Below are 17,206 nucleotides of genomic sequence, written 5' to 3'. Positions count from 1 at the left end.
TTTGCTTTATTGTGGCTAACGCTTTTACCAGGCGAAATGACAATCTGGAAGCAGCGCTTCTTCCGTTGGAACTTTTTCTTTGTGAACGGAATCTTCTACAACATGGCATACATCCTGTTCTCCTGGAAGCTTGGATTCTGGGAGATTGGCACAAAGATCTTCGTCTTCCAGGAGGTCTTTGAGACGTTGCTATATGTTCTCGCACCTTTTGTTCTACCTATGTCGTTCATGATCAATCCTGCTTTTACCGGGATCATGACTGGCGTTACCACTGGAATATATCTCGTCAATGCGGTTCTGTTCAACGAGATACATCTCCGTTTGAAGAAGGAGAGAGTCTCATGGGCCTGCATTGCGTACTACATGTGGTACAAGTTTGTACTGAACTTTGTCAACATTTTGAGTTGTTACTGGTAAGTTAAAAATGCCCCCTGGCTGGTATACAAGCGGATAAACAATGATTGATCATCCCAATAGGTCTATTCTCAAATACGCCCAATACTTTGCCGTCCGCCACCCCAAGGTTATCGAAGATGAAAAGGCTCTCGACGTGGTTCTCACTCTGGACAATGATGAAGAAGTAATGAACCAGTCCACCACGCAGCCACCAGCGGCGCAGCCTCCGAGACGAGGAATGAGCATTCGTACCCATTTCACCACGATGCCGACTGAGCAACATGAAGATCGATACTATGGAAGAAATAACGCGGCAAGAGGTGTAGTGAGTCGGATTGCAAGTGTGCGGCAAAGGGAGAGGAATGAAGTAGATCACTACAGGCCGTATGAGATGGGCTACTTGCAGCACGTAGATGGGGGTGTATAACAGTTGGAGAAAAAGCATGAGTGGAAGCTTTGTACGTTCGTTATCGGTTACTTCATTCGGCGTCTGAAAACAGTGCAGCGTTACTCTACTAGCTTTAGATGAAGTAGATACTTGGGGACATTGTCCGGAATTGATTTAGGGTGAGTTCTCAGGAATTAGCAAGTGCAATGGAAAAGTAGGTCGTACTAGCTAAAAGCACAGATATATTATCGCGGGTAAAAGAAAAAAGGGATCTAGTCATCACAAATTCTCCTTCACCTTAGTATCTACTTTTGTATATCGTCCTATAGAGAACACACTGCACAGATCTAAAGGCTGTACCCACATAAGCTACATGGAACCAGGTCACCAAAACAACACAGGACGGTATCCCCATCATATGCGTGAGACATCATCCATTACTTCGGCGAGATGATCAGCGCCCACACATCATTCTGGGAGGGCAGTCTCGCACATTCGTCACTCAACACATCTCTAGCATATAAACGCAAACGTACTTGATCATGTTTTCGCAAACGTGCTTAGCAGCTATAACCAGGTATCATACAAATTGAGGAACCAGAAAAAGAAAACAGAGAATCCACCAACGCAGAAACCAAAACAAGAAAGAAAATCGACAAACATATATACCAGACGAGCTAACCGACCCAAGCTCCACACACACTTCATTTATCCTCTCATCCTCACTCTTTTACTGAATCCTCTCATCTCTCTCAGTCGCGCCATAGCCCGCCGGCTTTCTAGCACGACCAGTGACATCACTCCACGCAGCACCAAACCTCCGTCCCGTGCTAGCCAAGAGCCCCTCTTCCTCCTCCTCCTCCAAATCACGGTCGATCTGTTCCTGATCCAAACTGGGAGCCTTGAACAGCGTAGTCAAGAAGACGACCAGGTAAACGCCCAAGAAGGCGAACTGAGCCCAGAAGAGGACGACGCCGAAAAAGGGGAAATTGATGGTGACGCGGTTGATAAAAGTAGATAGCACGGAGGGCGTGCAGACTTGCTGGGCAGCGGGATTGGTGGCGAGTTCGCTGCACGACTTGATGAGGTCCTTGTGTTCTGTGCAATCGGGTTGTTCATCGTGGCTGTTGGTCTTCATGTCGCAGTACGTCTGCGGGCCCCAGGTAGCATATTGAGGAGCAACGACCATGGCGACGGAGTAGTTGATGGCGAGGGTAATGAGTGTCAGCAAGACGGTAGCCATGAGGAGTGCCTGAGGCGAAGTGTGTCCCTTGCGGATCTTGAAGATGGTAATCCACAGGAAGCGGATACCGGCAGTCGCGATCCCGACGACAGAGGCGGAGAAGAAGAAGAGGACGAGCAGAAGGAATAGAATGTAGTCGATGGGGAAGACCTTGGCGGACTTGACGAGGATGTAGTTTAGCGGCTGGAAGATGTTGATGTGGCCGAGGATGTAGCCGCAGTGGGCGCCGCAAATGGAGTTTTTCGCCTTGTCAATACCGGTGATGAGCATGGAGGCGAAGATTACAAGGGCAAAGACCATTAGGATGAGTCCACCAACGAGCTTGAGAGGACGGAAAAAGGCTTCCGTCTTTATCCACGCTTTGACGATCCAATGGCGGTCTTGGCCGGAGGATTCAGCAGCAAGACGCTCGCGACGGATGAGGGTACGCTCTTCGCGGACGAGAGCTTCGAGTTCGCGGCGGTCACGGCTGTCGAGGCCGTTTTCGCTCCCTTCGTTGCGGCCCTCGAGCTGGCGTTGGCGCTCGCGGTTGCTCTCTAGCTGGGATGCGGTGTTGGCGGCGAGGGTAGGGGCCGAGACGGAGGGCGCGGATTTGATCATGGCGACGGGGAGGAGAGCCATGCCGGCGCCGGTGTAGAGGACGAAGAGAATGGTGCCGACGGTTATGAGGAAGCCGAGGCCAAAGGATAGGGCGCGTTCGCCATCTAGACGAGTTAGTGTATACGGGGGGTGGCATCAAACAATTATCGCTTACGGTTCTCGGATAGTAGGTGCTTGAAGTAGTCGAGATCGAGGCGCTTGTCATCTTTGGCTTGCTTCGCAAAGGGAACGAAGAAGCCAACGAGGAAGATGGCGACGACGAAGATGAGGAAGCCAAGAGTCCATTTCAGCGCTCCTCCAATGCGCTGGCCAGCCGTCTGCTCGCCATGCTCGGCGGCATCCTCATCGTACTCCTCGTACCAGAAGTAGGTAAACGGGATGACCAGAAGACAGAGAATCGCGTCGAGCGAGTAGAGCGTGTAGTAAACGATGCGCAGCGTGTAGACGATGCTGTCGACCTTTTCAGGCGTCGCCCAATCCTTTTTGCGGCCCAGACTGGATTTGGAAGTAGATGAGACGAGGGCGACATCGACGGGAATGAGCAGAACTGTCGCGAGCAGGGCGAGGGTGGTGAAGATGCAGACGATGGTGACGGCAGCGGCGCGGTCGCGCGGCTTCTGGTAGACATAGACAAACGTGGACGCGATGAGGAAGAGGATTGCCACGGCCACGGCGTAGGCGACCCAGATGAGCGAGGTCTGTATCAGCGCCATGGTGACAGCGTGCTATCACTTGAGCTGAGCTGTGGTTGAGATGAGGGGATTCCAGGTTGCGACCGACATGTTTGGGCATGACGTCTAGCGGCCTGGAACCTTGGTCGATCATGGCCCATGTAGTTAGCGCTGCCCACATCCCTGTCAAAGCTGCTGGAGCTCTCTACGCGCTAGACGGAATCTCGCAAGAGCTCTTTGACGCGACATGCGTAGGGGTTTCGGCCTTAGGCAAGGTTATTCCGAGGATATTCTTTATGGACGATTTGTTACTCTTGTACATTCTTAAGATGAGGGATTCGCAGACAATGACTGTAGCATATACAATTTGGTGGAGCACGATCTGCAAACATCAATAGCCGTGTATATAAGCGGAACACTTTCTAAAACACTTTGATGTGGTATGTAACTACTGCTGAGTAGATTCCCTCGGTTTGCAGAGCGAACAAGTGCAAACAGAAGAGTCATCACCATGACTTCCAGGCTCGGTCCCGCGCTTCTGACCAGGGGTGATTAGTCTCGTTTTCCGTTGGCCCATGTGCAGCGTAAAACATAGCTATGCCCACAAATGTCTCCCCCTCATAAGTAGCGTCGCTCTCCTGGAACGGCATAGAAGAAACCTCTACCGGATGTACGCGATGAAATTCATCATTTCTCTCCGTTACGCGAGCATATTCTTCCTCGGAAATTCGATCAAATTTAATGCGGCGTGCTGGACTCTTGTCTGTGGACCAATCTGCGCCTGAATAACGGAAGATAGTCCCGTGATGATAGTCACCAAGGTGATAATCGATATAGCTAGGCACTAGACCAGGTAGTTGTCTGGCTCGGTCGTTGCCATACTGCTGCTCTTCAGTATCATCATCCGAGGCCGAGTCCTTCATATCTTGTATTTGACGTGTATAATCTTCCTGTGCGGTCTCCTCGACATGTTGGATTTGACGTGTATAATGTCCCCGGGCGGCCTTCTCTTTGCGATAATGAGCAATACACTCATCGTCAACACTGCTATCCACGTCGGACGCAGGAAGAAAGTAGAGTTCCAGACGGATCGGACACCCTGTGTTGTCGTACGGCGTTCTGCGCTTAATAGCTTTGAAAAGCTCAACCGGCTTCACAGTCTCCGGGGTCATTTGTGTGAAGTAGATGGCGAAACTGAAAAGCGGCGGGAGCGGGCAGGACACCCAGCCATCGAAAACCATGAGTGCTTTGCGCCCAGAGTGATCTGTGAATGGGATAACATGTGTTTTTATTCGATGAATACGATCACTGAGCGCCGTACCGCCTCTTGGGTATCGATTTCTATGGCAGACACGCGATGGCATGTTCAAATGGATCAGTGTGAGTCGATGGATGTTGTTGAGGAAAGTATATTCTCTTCTATAAGTATTGTTGCTGATTGCGTCGCAAGTTGAGCGCTTTTCGCGAGCTGACGTATTGCGATACTTGTTGAACTCTTTGGCTGTCGCCGCAGTCGCTCTTGGAGATGGTGTACTTGCTGCTGAGCCTCTGCTACTGTACGTGGTGTCTCTGTCTGCGGTGCTGTCTGTGTTGCAACGTTGTCATTTATAGTCATCTGTGGTGGAGACGGTGTTGTAGCTAACGATAGGACGCTATCTGGACCGTGCACTGTACAGTAGCGCGTAGAGAGCTCTTTGACGCGACGTGCAGCCATCAATTGTACCCACCACGTACTCACGACATACTCACCATACTCACCACCGCTGCACTCACACCACTGCCATGACAAGTGTCGCCGGCACCTTCATCCCCCACCCCCATCATGCAGTGCTACACTGAAATAGCCCCGCCCACGGCCGTGAGCCATGCCATCAACCTCCCCTTCCTGCACTCTAGATCAAACAACCTAGTCGTCGCAAAGAACTCGCTCCTCCAGATCTTCGAACTGAAATCCACCACCACTGAGGTCACGCCGGGCGGAGGGAACGAGTCGGAAAATGCAGCCGCAAACCTCGACACAGAGGCGGCCGATGTGCCATTGCAGCGCACCGAGAACACGGCCAAGCTGGTTCTGGTTGGGGAATTCCCGCTTGCCGGCACAGTCATATCGTTAGCACGCGTAAAAGCGCTCAATACAAAGAGCAAGGGCGAGGCGCTGCTGGTGGCCTTTCGGGATGCAAAGCTCAGTTTGGTAGAGTGGGACCCGGAGAGCTACAACCTCCATACAATATCAATACACTACTATGAGAACCCAGACTTGCCCGGCATTGCACCTTGGTCCGCTGATCTCAAAGACACGTACAACTTCTTGACGGCAGACCCCAGCAGCAGATGCGCCGCCCTCAAGTTTGGCACCCACAACCTCGCCATCTTGCCCTTTCGCCAGCGTGATCTTGTCGAAGATGACTATGATTCCGATGCCGACGCTCCCAAGGAGACGGCCCTGAAAGCGGAGCACAAGACGCCCTATTCCTCGTCTTTCGTCCTCCCACTCACCAACCTCGACCCCACCCTCACACACCCCGTTCACCTCGCCTTCCTGCACGAGTACCGCGAACCCACCTTTGGCATCGTCGCCGCCTCGCGCCAGACCGCCCCTTCCTTGCTCGCTCATCGCAAAGACATTCTGACCTACTCCGTCTTTACCCTCGACCTCGAACAAAAGGCGTCCACGACCCTTCTCTCAGTCTCTGGACTGCCTTATGACATCACAAAAGTAGTCCCCCTACCGTCTCCCATCGGGGGCGCTCTGTTGGTGGGAGCCAACGAGATTATACATGTTGACCAGGGAGGAAAGACAAATGGCGTAGCTGTCAACGAGTTCGCCAAGGCCTGCACTTCGTTTCCCCTCAGCGACCAGTCTGATCTGGCGTTGCGGCTGGAAGCATGTCAGGTTGAGCTGTTGTCCCAGGATACTGGTGATGTGATGATTGTGCTCAACAATGGGCGCATCCTGATCCTTACGTTTACGCTCGACGGCCGAACAGTCTCAGGAATGACCATACAAACCGTATCCTCAGACCACGGCGGCCATGTTCTCAAGACTTCTGCATCGTGCACAGCCAATCTGGGCCGCGGCCGCTTGTTTGTCGGAAGCGAAGACGGGGAATCAGTAATGTTGGGCTGGACTGGCACGTCCAGCCAACTCCGCCGTAAGCAACCGACTGCTGACGCCGACTCCGACCAAGACATGTCTGATGACGAGGACGGCGATGACGATATGGAAGATGACCTCTACAACGATACCGCACCCGCAGTCCAGAAAATCACAGCCGCTGTGTCCGAACCAACGGCGCCAGGCTCGTACACCTTCCGTGTCCACGACGTCTTACCCAGTATAGCCCCCATCAAAGCCGCTGTTCTGCACCCTGGCAAAGACACCGAGTCCCTGAACAAGGGTGAAATCATGCTTTCAACCGGGAGGGGCAAGGCTGGTGCCATTACAGCGCTGAACCGCGAGCTTCATCCCGTGAGTGTTGCCACCATGGAGCTTCCATCTGCGCATGGTGTATGGGCTGTACATGCGAGAAAGGCAGCTCCCGGTGATGTCACGGCGGCGTTTGGCGAGGATGCCGAAGCGAACCTGGCGAGTGATGTAGATTATGATCAGTATCTTGTCGTTAGCAGGACCAGCGACGACGGTACTGAAAGTACAGTTGTCTACGAAGTGAATGGCAATGAACTGTCAGAAACCGATAAAGGTGATTTCGAAAGGGAGGAAGGAAGCACCATGGACGTAGGGGTTCTGGCCAAGGGAACCAAGGTTGTCCAAGTCATGCGCACAGAGGTCCGAACCTACGATTCCGAACTCAACATGGATCAGATTCTTCCCATGGAAGACGAAGAAAGTGGCAACGAACTCGCCGTCATCAACGCCAGTTTCGCGGATCCATACTTACTGATCCTCCGCGAAGACTCTAGCGTCAAGATATTCAAGGCTACAGGTGATGGCGAGCTGGAAGATGTCGAAGCAACAGGGTTGTCCGGGATTCAATGGCTGTCTGCCAGTCTGTTCAAATCCTCAAGCTTCACCGAAGTCTTTGCCTTCCTGCTAACACCAGAAGGCGGACTGCGCGTATTCGCCATGTCAGACCTGTCCAAACCGTGCTACGTTGCCGAAGCCCTGAGTTTCCTCCCACCAGTGCTGGCCCTGGACTACGTACCCAAGCGCAGCGCAATTAAAGCGACCATCACCGAGATCCTAGCCGCTGACCTGGGCGATGCGACGAGCAAGTGTCCCCACCTCATCATCAGGACATCAAACGACAACCTCGTCATCTACAAAGCGTTCCACTCTCCGTCGCGATCGTCAACAGATCTCTGGACCACAAACCTCCGCTGGGTTAAGCTAAGTCAACAACACGTCCCACGATATATCGAAGACACTAGCTCCGAAGAAGACGGAGGTTTCAAAAGCACACTATCAGCCATCACCGACATTACCGGGTACAGCACCGTGTTCCAGCGCGGCACAACGCCTGCATTCATCTTCAAGGAGTCCTCCAGCGCACCGCGTGTCATCGGTCTCAGCGGTAAGCCCGTCAAAAGTCTTACGTCTTTTCACACAGCGAATTGCGCTCGTGGATTTGCATACCTAGATTCTACAGACACGCTCCGCATCGCGCAACTCCCATCCGACACCCACTACGGACACCTCGGATGGGCAACCCGACGCATGCCCATGGACGCAGACGTCCATGCCCTTGCCTATCATCCCTCTGGTCTCTACATTGTCGGCACCGGCCAACATGAAGAATACCAGCTCGACCCCAGCGAAACCTACCACTACGACCTCCCCAAGGAAGACATGTCTTTCAAACCCACCATCGAACGCGGCGTGGTCAAGCTTCTCGACGAGAAATCCTGGACAATAATCGACACGCACGTGCTCGATCCCCAGGAAGTCGTCTTGTGTATCAACACGATCAATCTCGAGGTCAGCGAACAGAGTCATCAGAGGAAAGACTTGGTCGCAGTCGGTACGTCGATTGTGCACGGCGAAGATCTCGCGACCAAGGGGTGCATTCGCATTTTCGAAGTCATCACCGTGGTGCCCGAGCCCGACCGGCCGGAAACGAATAAGCGGCTTAAATTGATTGTCAAGGACGAGGTCAAGGGGGCGGTTTCGGCCGTTAGTGGGCTGGGAACCCAAGGGTTTTTGATCATGGCTCAGGGACAGAAATGCATGGTGAGAGGACTCAAGGAAGATGGGACGTTGCTTCCCGTCGCCTTTATGGATATGCAGTGCTACGTCACGGATCTGAAGAATCTGCCTGGAACGGGCATGCTGGCCATGGCGGATGCGTGGAGAGGGGTTTGGTTCACGGGGTATACTGTAAGTTTCCTTTTTCCCTTTGGTCGTATCGACGACTAGGTGGTGAAGTTACAGTGCTGATAACCGGAACAGGAAGAACCGTACAAAATGTCCCTTTTTGCAAGGTCAAAGCATAATCTCGAGGCCATGGCGGTGGAGTTTTTGCCGTTTGATCAGCAGTTGCATTTGGTGGTTGCGGATGCGGATATGAATCTGCAAGTGCTGCAGTTTGATCCCGATAGTACGTTCCCTTTGGGTTGATGGTGGGGTGCTCACCACCTCGCCATCTTCCCTACCCCGTCTCTCCATCTCCTTTTCTTTCTCTCTCTCCTTTCCCTAAATACCAGATCACTGACGCGTCATAGATCCAAAATCAGAAGCTGGTTCCCGCCTGCTGCACAAATCCACCTTCCACACCGGCCACTTCCCCACATCCTTGCATCTCGTCCAATCCCACCTCGCCTTACCATCAACAACCGATACATTCACGCAGGACCCATTGGACAATGAAAACAACGGCGATGAAGATGAAGACGACGACGGCGACGACAATGACAACGCCACCCCTAATGCACCCAAACCCAGCAACACAAAACACCCTCTCCTCCACCAAATCCTACACACATCCCAATCAGGGACTCTCGCCCTCATCACCCCACTAACAGAAGATTCCTACCGCCGCCTCAGCAATCTCGCCTCTTTCCTCGCTTCTACTCTCGATTCACCTGCTTCGCTCAATCCGCGCGCCTTCCGCTCCGCTGCGGATCACTCGATCAATTCGATAACGACGAGCGAAGGGGGGTGGGATGCTGGTACGGGGGCTAGGGGTGTGCTGGATGGGAATTTGTTGATGAGGTGGGGCGAGTTGGGGGAGAGGGGGAGGAGAGAGGGGTTGGGCAAGTATGGGGAGGGAAGGGAGGGGGAGTGGATGTTTTGGGGGGAGAGGGAGGTGTTGGCGGGTTGGGGAGTTTTTGGAGGGAGGGGAAGGTAAGGAGGGGGGTTTGTGGGTGCCGTGTGTTGAGAGATGGATGGGGTAGGTGGCTGTTGTTGTTGCTGGGGCAAGAACATGGGGAATGGAAAGTTGGGTAGAGTTCGGGGAATGAGGCACGATTATGGAGGATGAGCAAAGCACATGAATGATCATTAGCAGTGCTGATTGCGTAACATGCCACGTGAAGTTGCAGGCTCAAGTATCTTCATCCTATGATGGTTCTTTTCTTTAATTCCGTCCGTAGATTTATGAGAGGTCCTCTCATATTGATGCAAGTTCTACAGCAGTGTGATTGAGCCACTGAAGAAGAACAAGAAACACTACATCGTTTTAACCCCCCTGCCCCTCATTTCCTTTTCCCGCAAGATTGCCGAAATCATCCACAGATGCTGGGTTGTAAGTTACATGTATTGCCTGAAGCCGAGGGGCAATAATAAAGTGTTCCCCGTGACTGCAACGAACAAGGTTAGAACTGAAGGACTTATATTCTGGTATCAGAGTAACACATACATCTCCGAGACGACAACTACTCCATCCGCAGCCGCTGCAGCAGCGGACTGAATTGAGGTCCCCTGTGTTCACATTGAAACCGATTCCGCCGTCGGGTTGACACTGCGCGAATGCAGTTGAGCCGAATAGGGCGAGGACGGTGAAGGGGACCAATACTCTCATTGTGAGCTTGATTCAAGAAGAATATAGTTGGACAAAGTGTGATGATTTGTCGAAGGCTGAATTGGGAGACGAAACTCAGTCTGCTGAGATACATATGCAAATACATATATGTACGCTCAAGGATAGTAATCATAGTCGATTCATTCGGACGCGCTAGATGCTGATGTCGAATTGCTCGGGGCAATCGGATGCGTTACGTACGTATCAGACGCTAAGCTTATGCCAACTACTATGCTTTCCGCAGAATCTCGGTGATTATTAGTGCACGCGGTCCGAATAGCTTCAGAGGTAACTACGATTCGACCGAAGCCTTGGTATAACTAGATACGATAGCCTCTGGTATCTCTTTAAGCGTCATAGCAAAGTATCTCGCGTATTCTGTATCAGAAGCGGGTACTCGACGCTGGGATTGCGATTCCATCGTTGGTTGGTTGCGAGTGGAGTAGGTGGTTGGTCGTTGTTCAGTCCAAGTGCTGTTTAGACGACCCTCTCCGATCATCCCTCCTTTTGCATTACGAGTACGCCCGATGACTCTTTGGACCTAGCTCCTCCGCCTCAGCGTGCTAGGATGTACTATAAGGCTGACTTTACGCACAGAATAGTTGACTAGTCGGATGGATAGAGTCAACTTGAGTAAGAGAGTAGCAGACATTGAGCCTATCTGATGTAAGGCGACAACAGCGGCCTCTTCTGGAAGGCGTCATGAGAGACCTTGTAGATGTCTGGGATGACAGCATCGCATTAGATGTGTACGGCCTGCATTCTGGGTGGCGGTGGTCGAAAGTGGCAGGTGAGGTGAGAGAGTGTTTTTCGAAGCTCACCTTCACCTCGAATATTCAACCACTAGTGAGCTCTCCTGTGGGTATATAAACAGCCCAGCTTTTGTCACTTACGTTTCTCTCCTTCTCTCCACCCGTCCTCTATATTTGCTGGCCGAACAATCCGAGCAAGTCAACATGGCTGGTCAAAAGCGCGCTGCTTCGCCCTCCGGTGATGCGTCCACTGCGAAGAAAACAAAGAAGAAGAAGAGGTAGAATTCTGTTATGCAATCGTCGGTCTTACTGCTAACGAAACCTCCCAGCGTCAAATCGAATGTCTTCCCTTTCCTCCGCCTTCCCGCTGAGGTTAGAAATATGGTCTACCACTACGTCTTTGTCGGAACATGCTACACACTCATCGATCATCAGCCAAGCAAAGCTGTGAAGCTTCAATACAGGAAGGCGATGGGGCCACCCAAGGACACTGTGGATCTCAGCTTGCTCTACGTGTCTCGCCAACTCAATTATGAGACTGCCACACTTCCGTACAAGCTTGGGGTGTTTCGCTTTGGAACTAATATCCACCCACGTAATTCCGAATTGCAAAAGTTGAAATTCTTTATGGGGTTCCTGGAACAGAGATCAAGGGCGCAGATCGAGGCACTATCCCACATCGGAGTTTTTGGTTACAAGCGGCCCGCGTGCTTCGGATTCCTTGGAGGCCGGATGGAGAGGTGGGGAAGCGGAAGGTACTGGATTGCACAGCTGGATGTCGTTGAATCTTGGTCTTGCGCATCTTCCAAGCAGCTGGCTCTGGAGTGAGCCTGTCTATGGGGGACCAGTAAACAGCGATCAGTGCGTTTCAAACCCGCTGACGACACGTCTCTGATCACGAGAATGACTCGAATGAATTCCATGACGTTCACTCTTTCCTCTCAATGCGTAAACTGATCTCACGTGCATGCTAATAGTCATTTCTGTTCCGTGTTCCGCGCTTATCAGCGTCTCATGGACGCCGTGAAATCCAAAACCAAAGGGGAGAGAAAGTCGCAGTCACAGTCGCCCCCACTAGGCAGCTACCAAGAGTGATTCGTGTGTATATCAACTCTGCTCTTTCTCCCAGATCTCTTCTCCTCTGTCTCACATTCAACTACTCCCCACGCTCATTTCTCGAACACAGCAAGTAAGCGCCAATCAACATGGCCAAACGAAAGCGCGAAGAATCTGGAACTGAAGACGCGGTCAAGCATACCCGAGTGTAAGATTCTTGACTCTTTATCTGCCCGATTCTCAGCTGACAGTTTGTATCCAGTAAGAGTTCAAAGGCTCCCCATTTCCCTTTTCTCCGCCTTCCCGCCGAGTTGAGGAACGTCGTATACGACTACGTCTTTGGCAGCACCCATTACAAGTTCTACAATTCTCGCTGCCAAATGGCAACTCATAACATGAATCTACTCCTCGTCTCCCGCCAGCTCCATACGGAATGCGCTCTGTTGCCGTACAAGCTGTCCACCTTCTCATTCGGGTTCACGGCCCCCATTCGTAAGTTCCTGGAGGCGAGAACAAAGCAGCAGTTGCGGGCTATCGAGGATATGCGTGTCTTCGGAACGTTTGGAGGCACTAGTCGAGCGACTGGGTCCTACTGGTTCAAGTATCTTGGTTGCGAAAAGAAGCGTTGTTCTGATCGCTACCTGTTCTTTCTCTCGATGTGGAGGGAACGGGAGTATTGGATTTCGTGACTATTCCACGTCTTTCTGCTATCAATCAGTCTTCCTTGGTAGTACATACAGATGTTGCTAATTCTTTTCATTCCCTTTGTCAGGTGAACACTTTACATTAATTGGGCACGATGGTATGCATGGGCAGGGTGAGCATTTGTGTGAATGCTCACTTTTTTGTAACTCGCAATACGATGAATGATACTTCTTACATCTCGGGGCTCTTTCGCGCAACGATAGCGCCATCGATGCACATTGACACTGTGTGCCAAGAATCACGTGCCGAAGTGTGTGAGGCAGATTTTGCTGATGCTGCACAATGATGTATCGTCGGCTTTTGCCCAGAATTTCTGCCTCAGGAACAGGTACATTGTACAAGCCTCAACTAGTGACTAGTGATCAAAATCAAATTCTAACGTGTGGCTGATGCCGGAATTCCGCGATGCAAGTCAGGGTCGGATCTTCGCCAATCTTCGGCGATAAGAGCCCTATTGATAGCCCTCGACGTGATTGGCCCGGCCAAAAGAAGTCCGAGCGTAAGTTCGTCGAAGCTTCCCGAGGAATGCACAGCTAGAAACACATGTTTTGGCAGACTCGAGTGCATTTTTCATGGTGATGGCAGATTTCTGGTGTGGGTTTGGAAGCTGTGGGGCTAACTGCGTAGTTTGGGCAGGCAGTCGACCGCTTCCAGGCAATCTTGGGCTGTTGAGGGACCATGGAAGGGCATGGAATTGTTTGGAATCTTCTCTCGCTCGGCGCAGCCGGTGCATTTGCAACATCCTGGTTACTACTTTTAAGTCTACAAGCGTCGCCCCCAGCTCGCATTCAATATACACACGTTACTGCTTTCGAGTCGTAATCAGTTTCCTTCACCTGCTGTCCCGCTACTGACTTCCACGGCGACTCTTTGGTAAGCGCTTTTTTGCCTCTGTCCGCGTCGCTTCGACGAGTTAGCTGCGCCTTCTTTCACCCGCAAGGCTGACGTGCAGCTGGGCGACTACTTTGCACAACTCTCGCCCCGAGGCTCATTGCTGACTAGTATAAAGATTCTCCTCGACACAGCGACTCGCCCTCTCCACAGAACAACCTGATACCCGTCCCGCCTGCCCCTCAACTGGACTTTTACGACCCCACTAGCCCCTCGTCTGCATCACCACCGCACACGCACCAACCGCGACAATGGTCAAAGACACAAAGTTCTATGACACCCTGGGGGTAAGCCAGCCTCGTCTACACGGCATCTCGCACAGGGCATGGTCTAACAGCAACAGGTAGCACCAGACTGCTCCGAGGCCCAACTAAAGACGGCATACAAGAAGGGAGCCCTCAAGTGGCATCCCGACAAGAACGCCCACAACCCAGAGGCCGCCGACAAGTTCAAGGACCTCTCCCACGCATACGAAGTTCTCTCGGACCCGCAGAAGCGCCAAATATACGACCAATATGGCGAGGAAGGCCTTGAGCAAGGCGGCATGGGAGGAGGTGGCGGCATGGCAGCCGAGGACTTGTTTGCGCAATTCTTCGGCGGCGGCGGCGGTCCCTTTGGCGGCATGTTCGGCGGCGGCATGGGCGGCGGACGCGAACAAGGCCCCAAGAAAGCCCGCACAATCAGCCACGTACACAAAGTCTCGCTCGAGGATGTCTACCGCGGCAAGGTGTCCAAGCTCGCACTCCAGAAATCCGTCATCTGCCCCAAGTGCCACGGCGTCGGCGGCAAGGACGGCGCTGTTAAGAAGTGCGCTGGCTGCGACGGCCGCGGTATGAAGCACATGATGCGCCAGATGGGCCCCATGATTCAGCGCTTCCAGACCGTCTGCCCCGACTGCCAGGGCGAAGGAGAAATCATCCGCGACAAGGACCGCTGCAAGCAGTGCAACGGCAAGAAGACGATTATCGAGCGAAAAGTCCTGCACGTACACGTCGACCGCGGCGTCAAGTCGGGCCACAAGATCGAGTTCCGCGGCGAGGGCGACCAGCTGCCTGGCGTAGAACCAGGCGATGTCGTCTTCGAGATTGAGCAGAAACCCCACGCCAGGTTCCAACGCAAAGACGACGATCTCTTTTACCACGCTGAAATCGACCTGCTCACCGCGCTGGCTGGTGGCCAAATCCACATTGAGCACCTTGACGAGCGCTGGTTAACCGTCGACATCATCCCCGGTGAATGCATTTCCCCCGGCGAAGTCAAGGTCATCCGCGGCCAGGGTATGCCGTCGTACCGCCACCACGACTTTGGTAACTTGTACATTCAGTTTGACGTCAAGTTCCCGGACCGCCTTGGTAACAACGAGGATGGAGGCCCGATGAGCCCCGAGCAGATTCGCGCTCTCGAAAGCGTCTTACCGCCAAGGAAGGTGCCAGAGGCTATGCCCCCTGCTGATGCTATGACCGAGGACTTTACCCTCGAGGATGTGGATGCGGGTGGTGAGGGGCAGAGGGCGAGGGGAATGGGTGGCATGGATGAGGATGATGATGATATGCACCCGGGAGCTGAGCGCGTGCAGTGTGCGTCTCAGTAAAGAGGTGTGTGCTGGAGTAGCTGGAGTAGCTGGAGTAGAGTGTGCATGATGTTATGAGAGCATGAGGTTATTACAACTGGTGGGCTGGGGAATGTTGGGCGTGGTGGAGTTGTGCATTTCCCGATTGCATTGGAAGCCTTCTGCGATACCAACGAGGACTGTGGTTTTTCCCCTTTTCAGTCAGTTTCTTTTTTTTTCTTTAACTTTCTAGCAAGGCATCACTATCTTGTTTTTGCTGGTTCATTCGGCGTTCTTCTTAGACAGGGGAGAAAGCCTGAATATCGGCATCTTGGTAAATGAGGGTTTAGTAGTTTCTTGATGAAAATATTCTTCGTGAAGCTTCTTGAACTCTGCAAATCGTCTTTTTGTCTTTTAACGACATTTTTGTTCGCTCATTTGCTAGTACCACCATGATGCAACGAAGCTCAAGAGTATGTACCAGCGCTACCATAACCTGCCATCGACTACCACGCTGACAGTTGACGCAACTCTCCCTTGGTAAATCAACCCTATTCAGCCGTCGGTACTCTTTCCAGCAAACCAAACCGATGCTCCTCCATTCCACTTGCCGCACAAGCTCGATCTGAACAATCCTCACCGCTCTCGTTGACACCGATTCCGTTCCAACTGGTCACCTTCCCTCATATCCATACAACCTCCCTCTTGCCCTTGCGCTCAATCTCCTCTCCTCAATCTCTCGCTGGCGCCGATTCCGTTCCAGCTGGTCAATTTCCCTCGCAGTCATATCCAACCATTCCACCGCCGAGCACGCATGAACCCCCGTGACATCTAGAGCCGGCTTCCATTGCACTTCCGCCATGACGTCGATCTGCGCAGCTGTTCGCCGCGCCAGGAAGGCAACGAGGTGCGTGGCGTGCGTAGCTCGGATGGTAAAGACGTTTAGTTCGTAGAGTAGCGAGCTGGACTCGGCGTGGGTTTGGCGACATGTGCGTAGGAGGCCGATGCAGTTGGTGCGTGTGGGGTGGCTGGCTCGCATGGTTGTTGTTGTTGTTCCTTTTGCCGTTGTGGGCGAAACGAAGAGGTCGATTTGTGGGTGGTGGAGGACGAGGGTGAAGATTTGGTTGCGGAGTTCGGCTGGGAGGCGGAGAAGTGGTGATTGTTGCGTGGTGTGCGTGAGACTTGATTGTTTTGGTGTTAGGTGAGAGAGAAATGTGTGCTGTGGATTGACTTACAGTGCAGCGCGAGCTTCCTCTGTTTGCAACTTTGATGCCATGTTGAATTTGTCGCTGCTGTTGGGATTTGGACGGATTGTTCACACAAGATGCTAAAAGGTGGAGAGGGCAAGAGAAATAGAGATTCATGGTATTCGTGATGGGGCTGTGTGTGTATATGTGGTGGCTGAGCACAATGACCCCATGTCGCTTGGAAACCTGAGGCAGAACACCCATGATATCCCAAAACCATGCGCGCTTCTCTTTTTGTTGGATCAGCTTGCAAAAACGGATCATTGACATGGATTGCTGCGCCAACACATCCCGTTCCCTCCCACGCAGAGATTCAGTCCATCATGTACGCACATTCCACAAGAACTCAATCTAGGGACACGAGATAGAAGTATTAGGAAACTTCTTTTGTCCGGAATGACCAATATCGAGCACTTGGCAAAGATTGGTGCGCGTAAGGCCAGTCAGGCAGCAATGCGAGTGAACGAATAGTTGATGCAAAGGCGAACTACTTTGAGACAGTTCTTTCTCGTTCAAATTTGGACTCAGCCTGAACTTCAACAATAGTTTCGAGATGCTTCTGGCCCTGGCTGTGATACCTTTGATCTCCATCAAGTGAACATCCATTCTTTTCTACCCTGGCAGCTAGCATAACGGTGCTTTGTTCAAAGCCAGGTAGTGAGGCAGTTATGTCAATATCTGCCGCAAATCGTGTTGGCCGGTTCCTAGGAAACTTTATTCCACGCTCCCAT

The 17,206-nt window shown here is 52.3% G+C and overlaps 7 protein-coding genes across 7 annotated transcripts; 4 read left to right on the top strand and 3 right to left on the bottom strand.

Moving 5' to 3' along the window:
- Window positions 1-36: 36 nt before the first annotated feature.
- On the top strand, window positions 37-823 carry GT037_011306 (glycosyl transferase; the record flags this gene model as incomplete). Its single annotated transcript, XM_038936353.1, has 2 exons — window positions 37-413; window positions 478-823. 2 exons carry the CDS (start codon window positions 37-39, stop codon window positions 821-823), a joined length of 723 nt encoding a protein of 240 aa, XP_038781025.1.
- A 691-nt stretch (window positions 824-1,514) lies between these two features.
- GT037_011305 (lmbr1 domain containing protein 1) lies at window positions 1,515-3,340 on the bottom strand (the record flags this gene model as incomplete). The annotated part of the gene is made up of 2 exons (XM_038936352.1): window positions 1,515-2,731; window positions 2,782-3,340. 2 exons carry the CDS (start codon window positions 3,338-3,340, stop codon window positions 1,515-1,517), a joined length of 1,776 nt encoding a protein of 591 aa, XP_038781024.1.
- A 464-nt stretch (window positions 3,341-3,804) lies between these two features.
- On the bottom strand, window positions 3,805-4,539 carry GT037_011304 (uncharacterized protein; the record flags this gene model as incomplete). The annotated part of the gene is made up of 1 exon (XM_038936351.1): window positions 3,805-4,539. One exon carries the CDS (start codon window positions 4,537-4,539, stop codon window positions 3,805-3,807), a length of 735 nt encoding a protein of 244 aa, XP_038781023.1.
- Window positions 4,540-5,120: 581 nt separating this feature from the next.
- On the top strand, window positions 5,121-9,603 carry GT037_011303 (uncharacterized protein; the record flags this gene model as incomplete). Its single annotated transcript, XM_038936350.1, has 3 exons — window positions 5,121-8,633; window positions 8,706-8,853; window positions 8,978-9,603. 3 exons carry the CDS (start codon window positions 5,121-5,123, stop codon window positions 9,601-9,603), a joined length of 4,287 nt encoding a protein of 1,428 aa, XP_038781022.1.
- A 1,628-nt stretch (window positions 9,604-11,231) lies between these two features.
- On the top strand, window positions 11,232-12,772 carry GT037_011302 (uncharacterized protein; the record flags this gene model as incomplete). The annotated part of the gene is made up of 4 exons (XM_038936349.1): window positions 11,232-11,305; window positions 11,357-11,622; window positions 12,222-12,291; window positions 12,346-12,772. 4 exons carry the CDS (start codon window positions 11,232-11,234, stop codon window positions 12,770-12,772), a joined length of 837 nt encoding a protein of 278 aa, XP_038781021.1.
- A 1,158-nt stretch (window positions 12,773-13,930) lies between these two features.
- On the top strand, window positions 13,931-15,270 carry GT037_011301 (uncharacterized protein; the record flags this gene model as incomplete). Its single annotated transcript, XM_038936348.1, has 2 exons — window positions 13,931-13,966; window positions 14,023-15,270. 2 exons carry the CDS (start codon window positions 13,931-13,933, stop codon window positions 15,268-15,270), a joined length of 1,284 nt encoding a protein of 427 aa, XP_038781020.1.
- Window positions 15,271-15,901: 631 nt separating this feature from the next.
- On the bottom strand, window positions 15,902-16,504 carry GT037_011300 (uncharacterized protein; the record flags this gene model as incomplete). Its single annotated transcript, XM_038936347.1, has 2 exons — window positions 15,902-16,409; window positions 16,464-16,504. The coding sequence occupies 2 exons, from the start codon at window positions 16,502-16,504 to the stop codon at window positions 15,902-15,904; spliced, it is 549 nt and encodes a 182-aa protein (XP_038781019.1).
- Between the last annotated feature and the right edge of the window lie 702 nt (window positions 16,505-17,206).

Source organism: Alternaria burnsii (genome assembly GCF_013036055.1).
Source record: "Alternaria burnsii strain CBS107.38 chromosome Unknown 208, whole genome shotgun sequence".
Taxonomy (NCBI): domain Eukaryota; kingdom Fungi; phylum Ascomycota; class Dothideomycetes; order Pleosporales; family Pleosporaceae; genus Alternaria; species Alternaria burnsii.
Note: the sequence above shows the minus strand (reverse complement) of the source record. Positions and strands in the feature narration are given on the sequence as shown.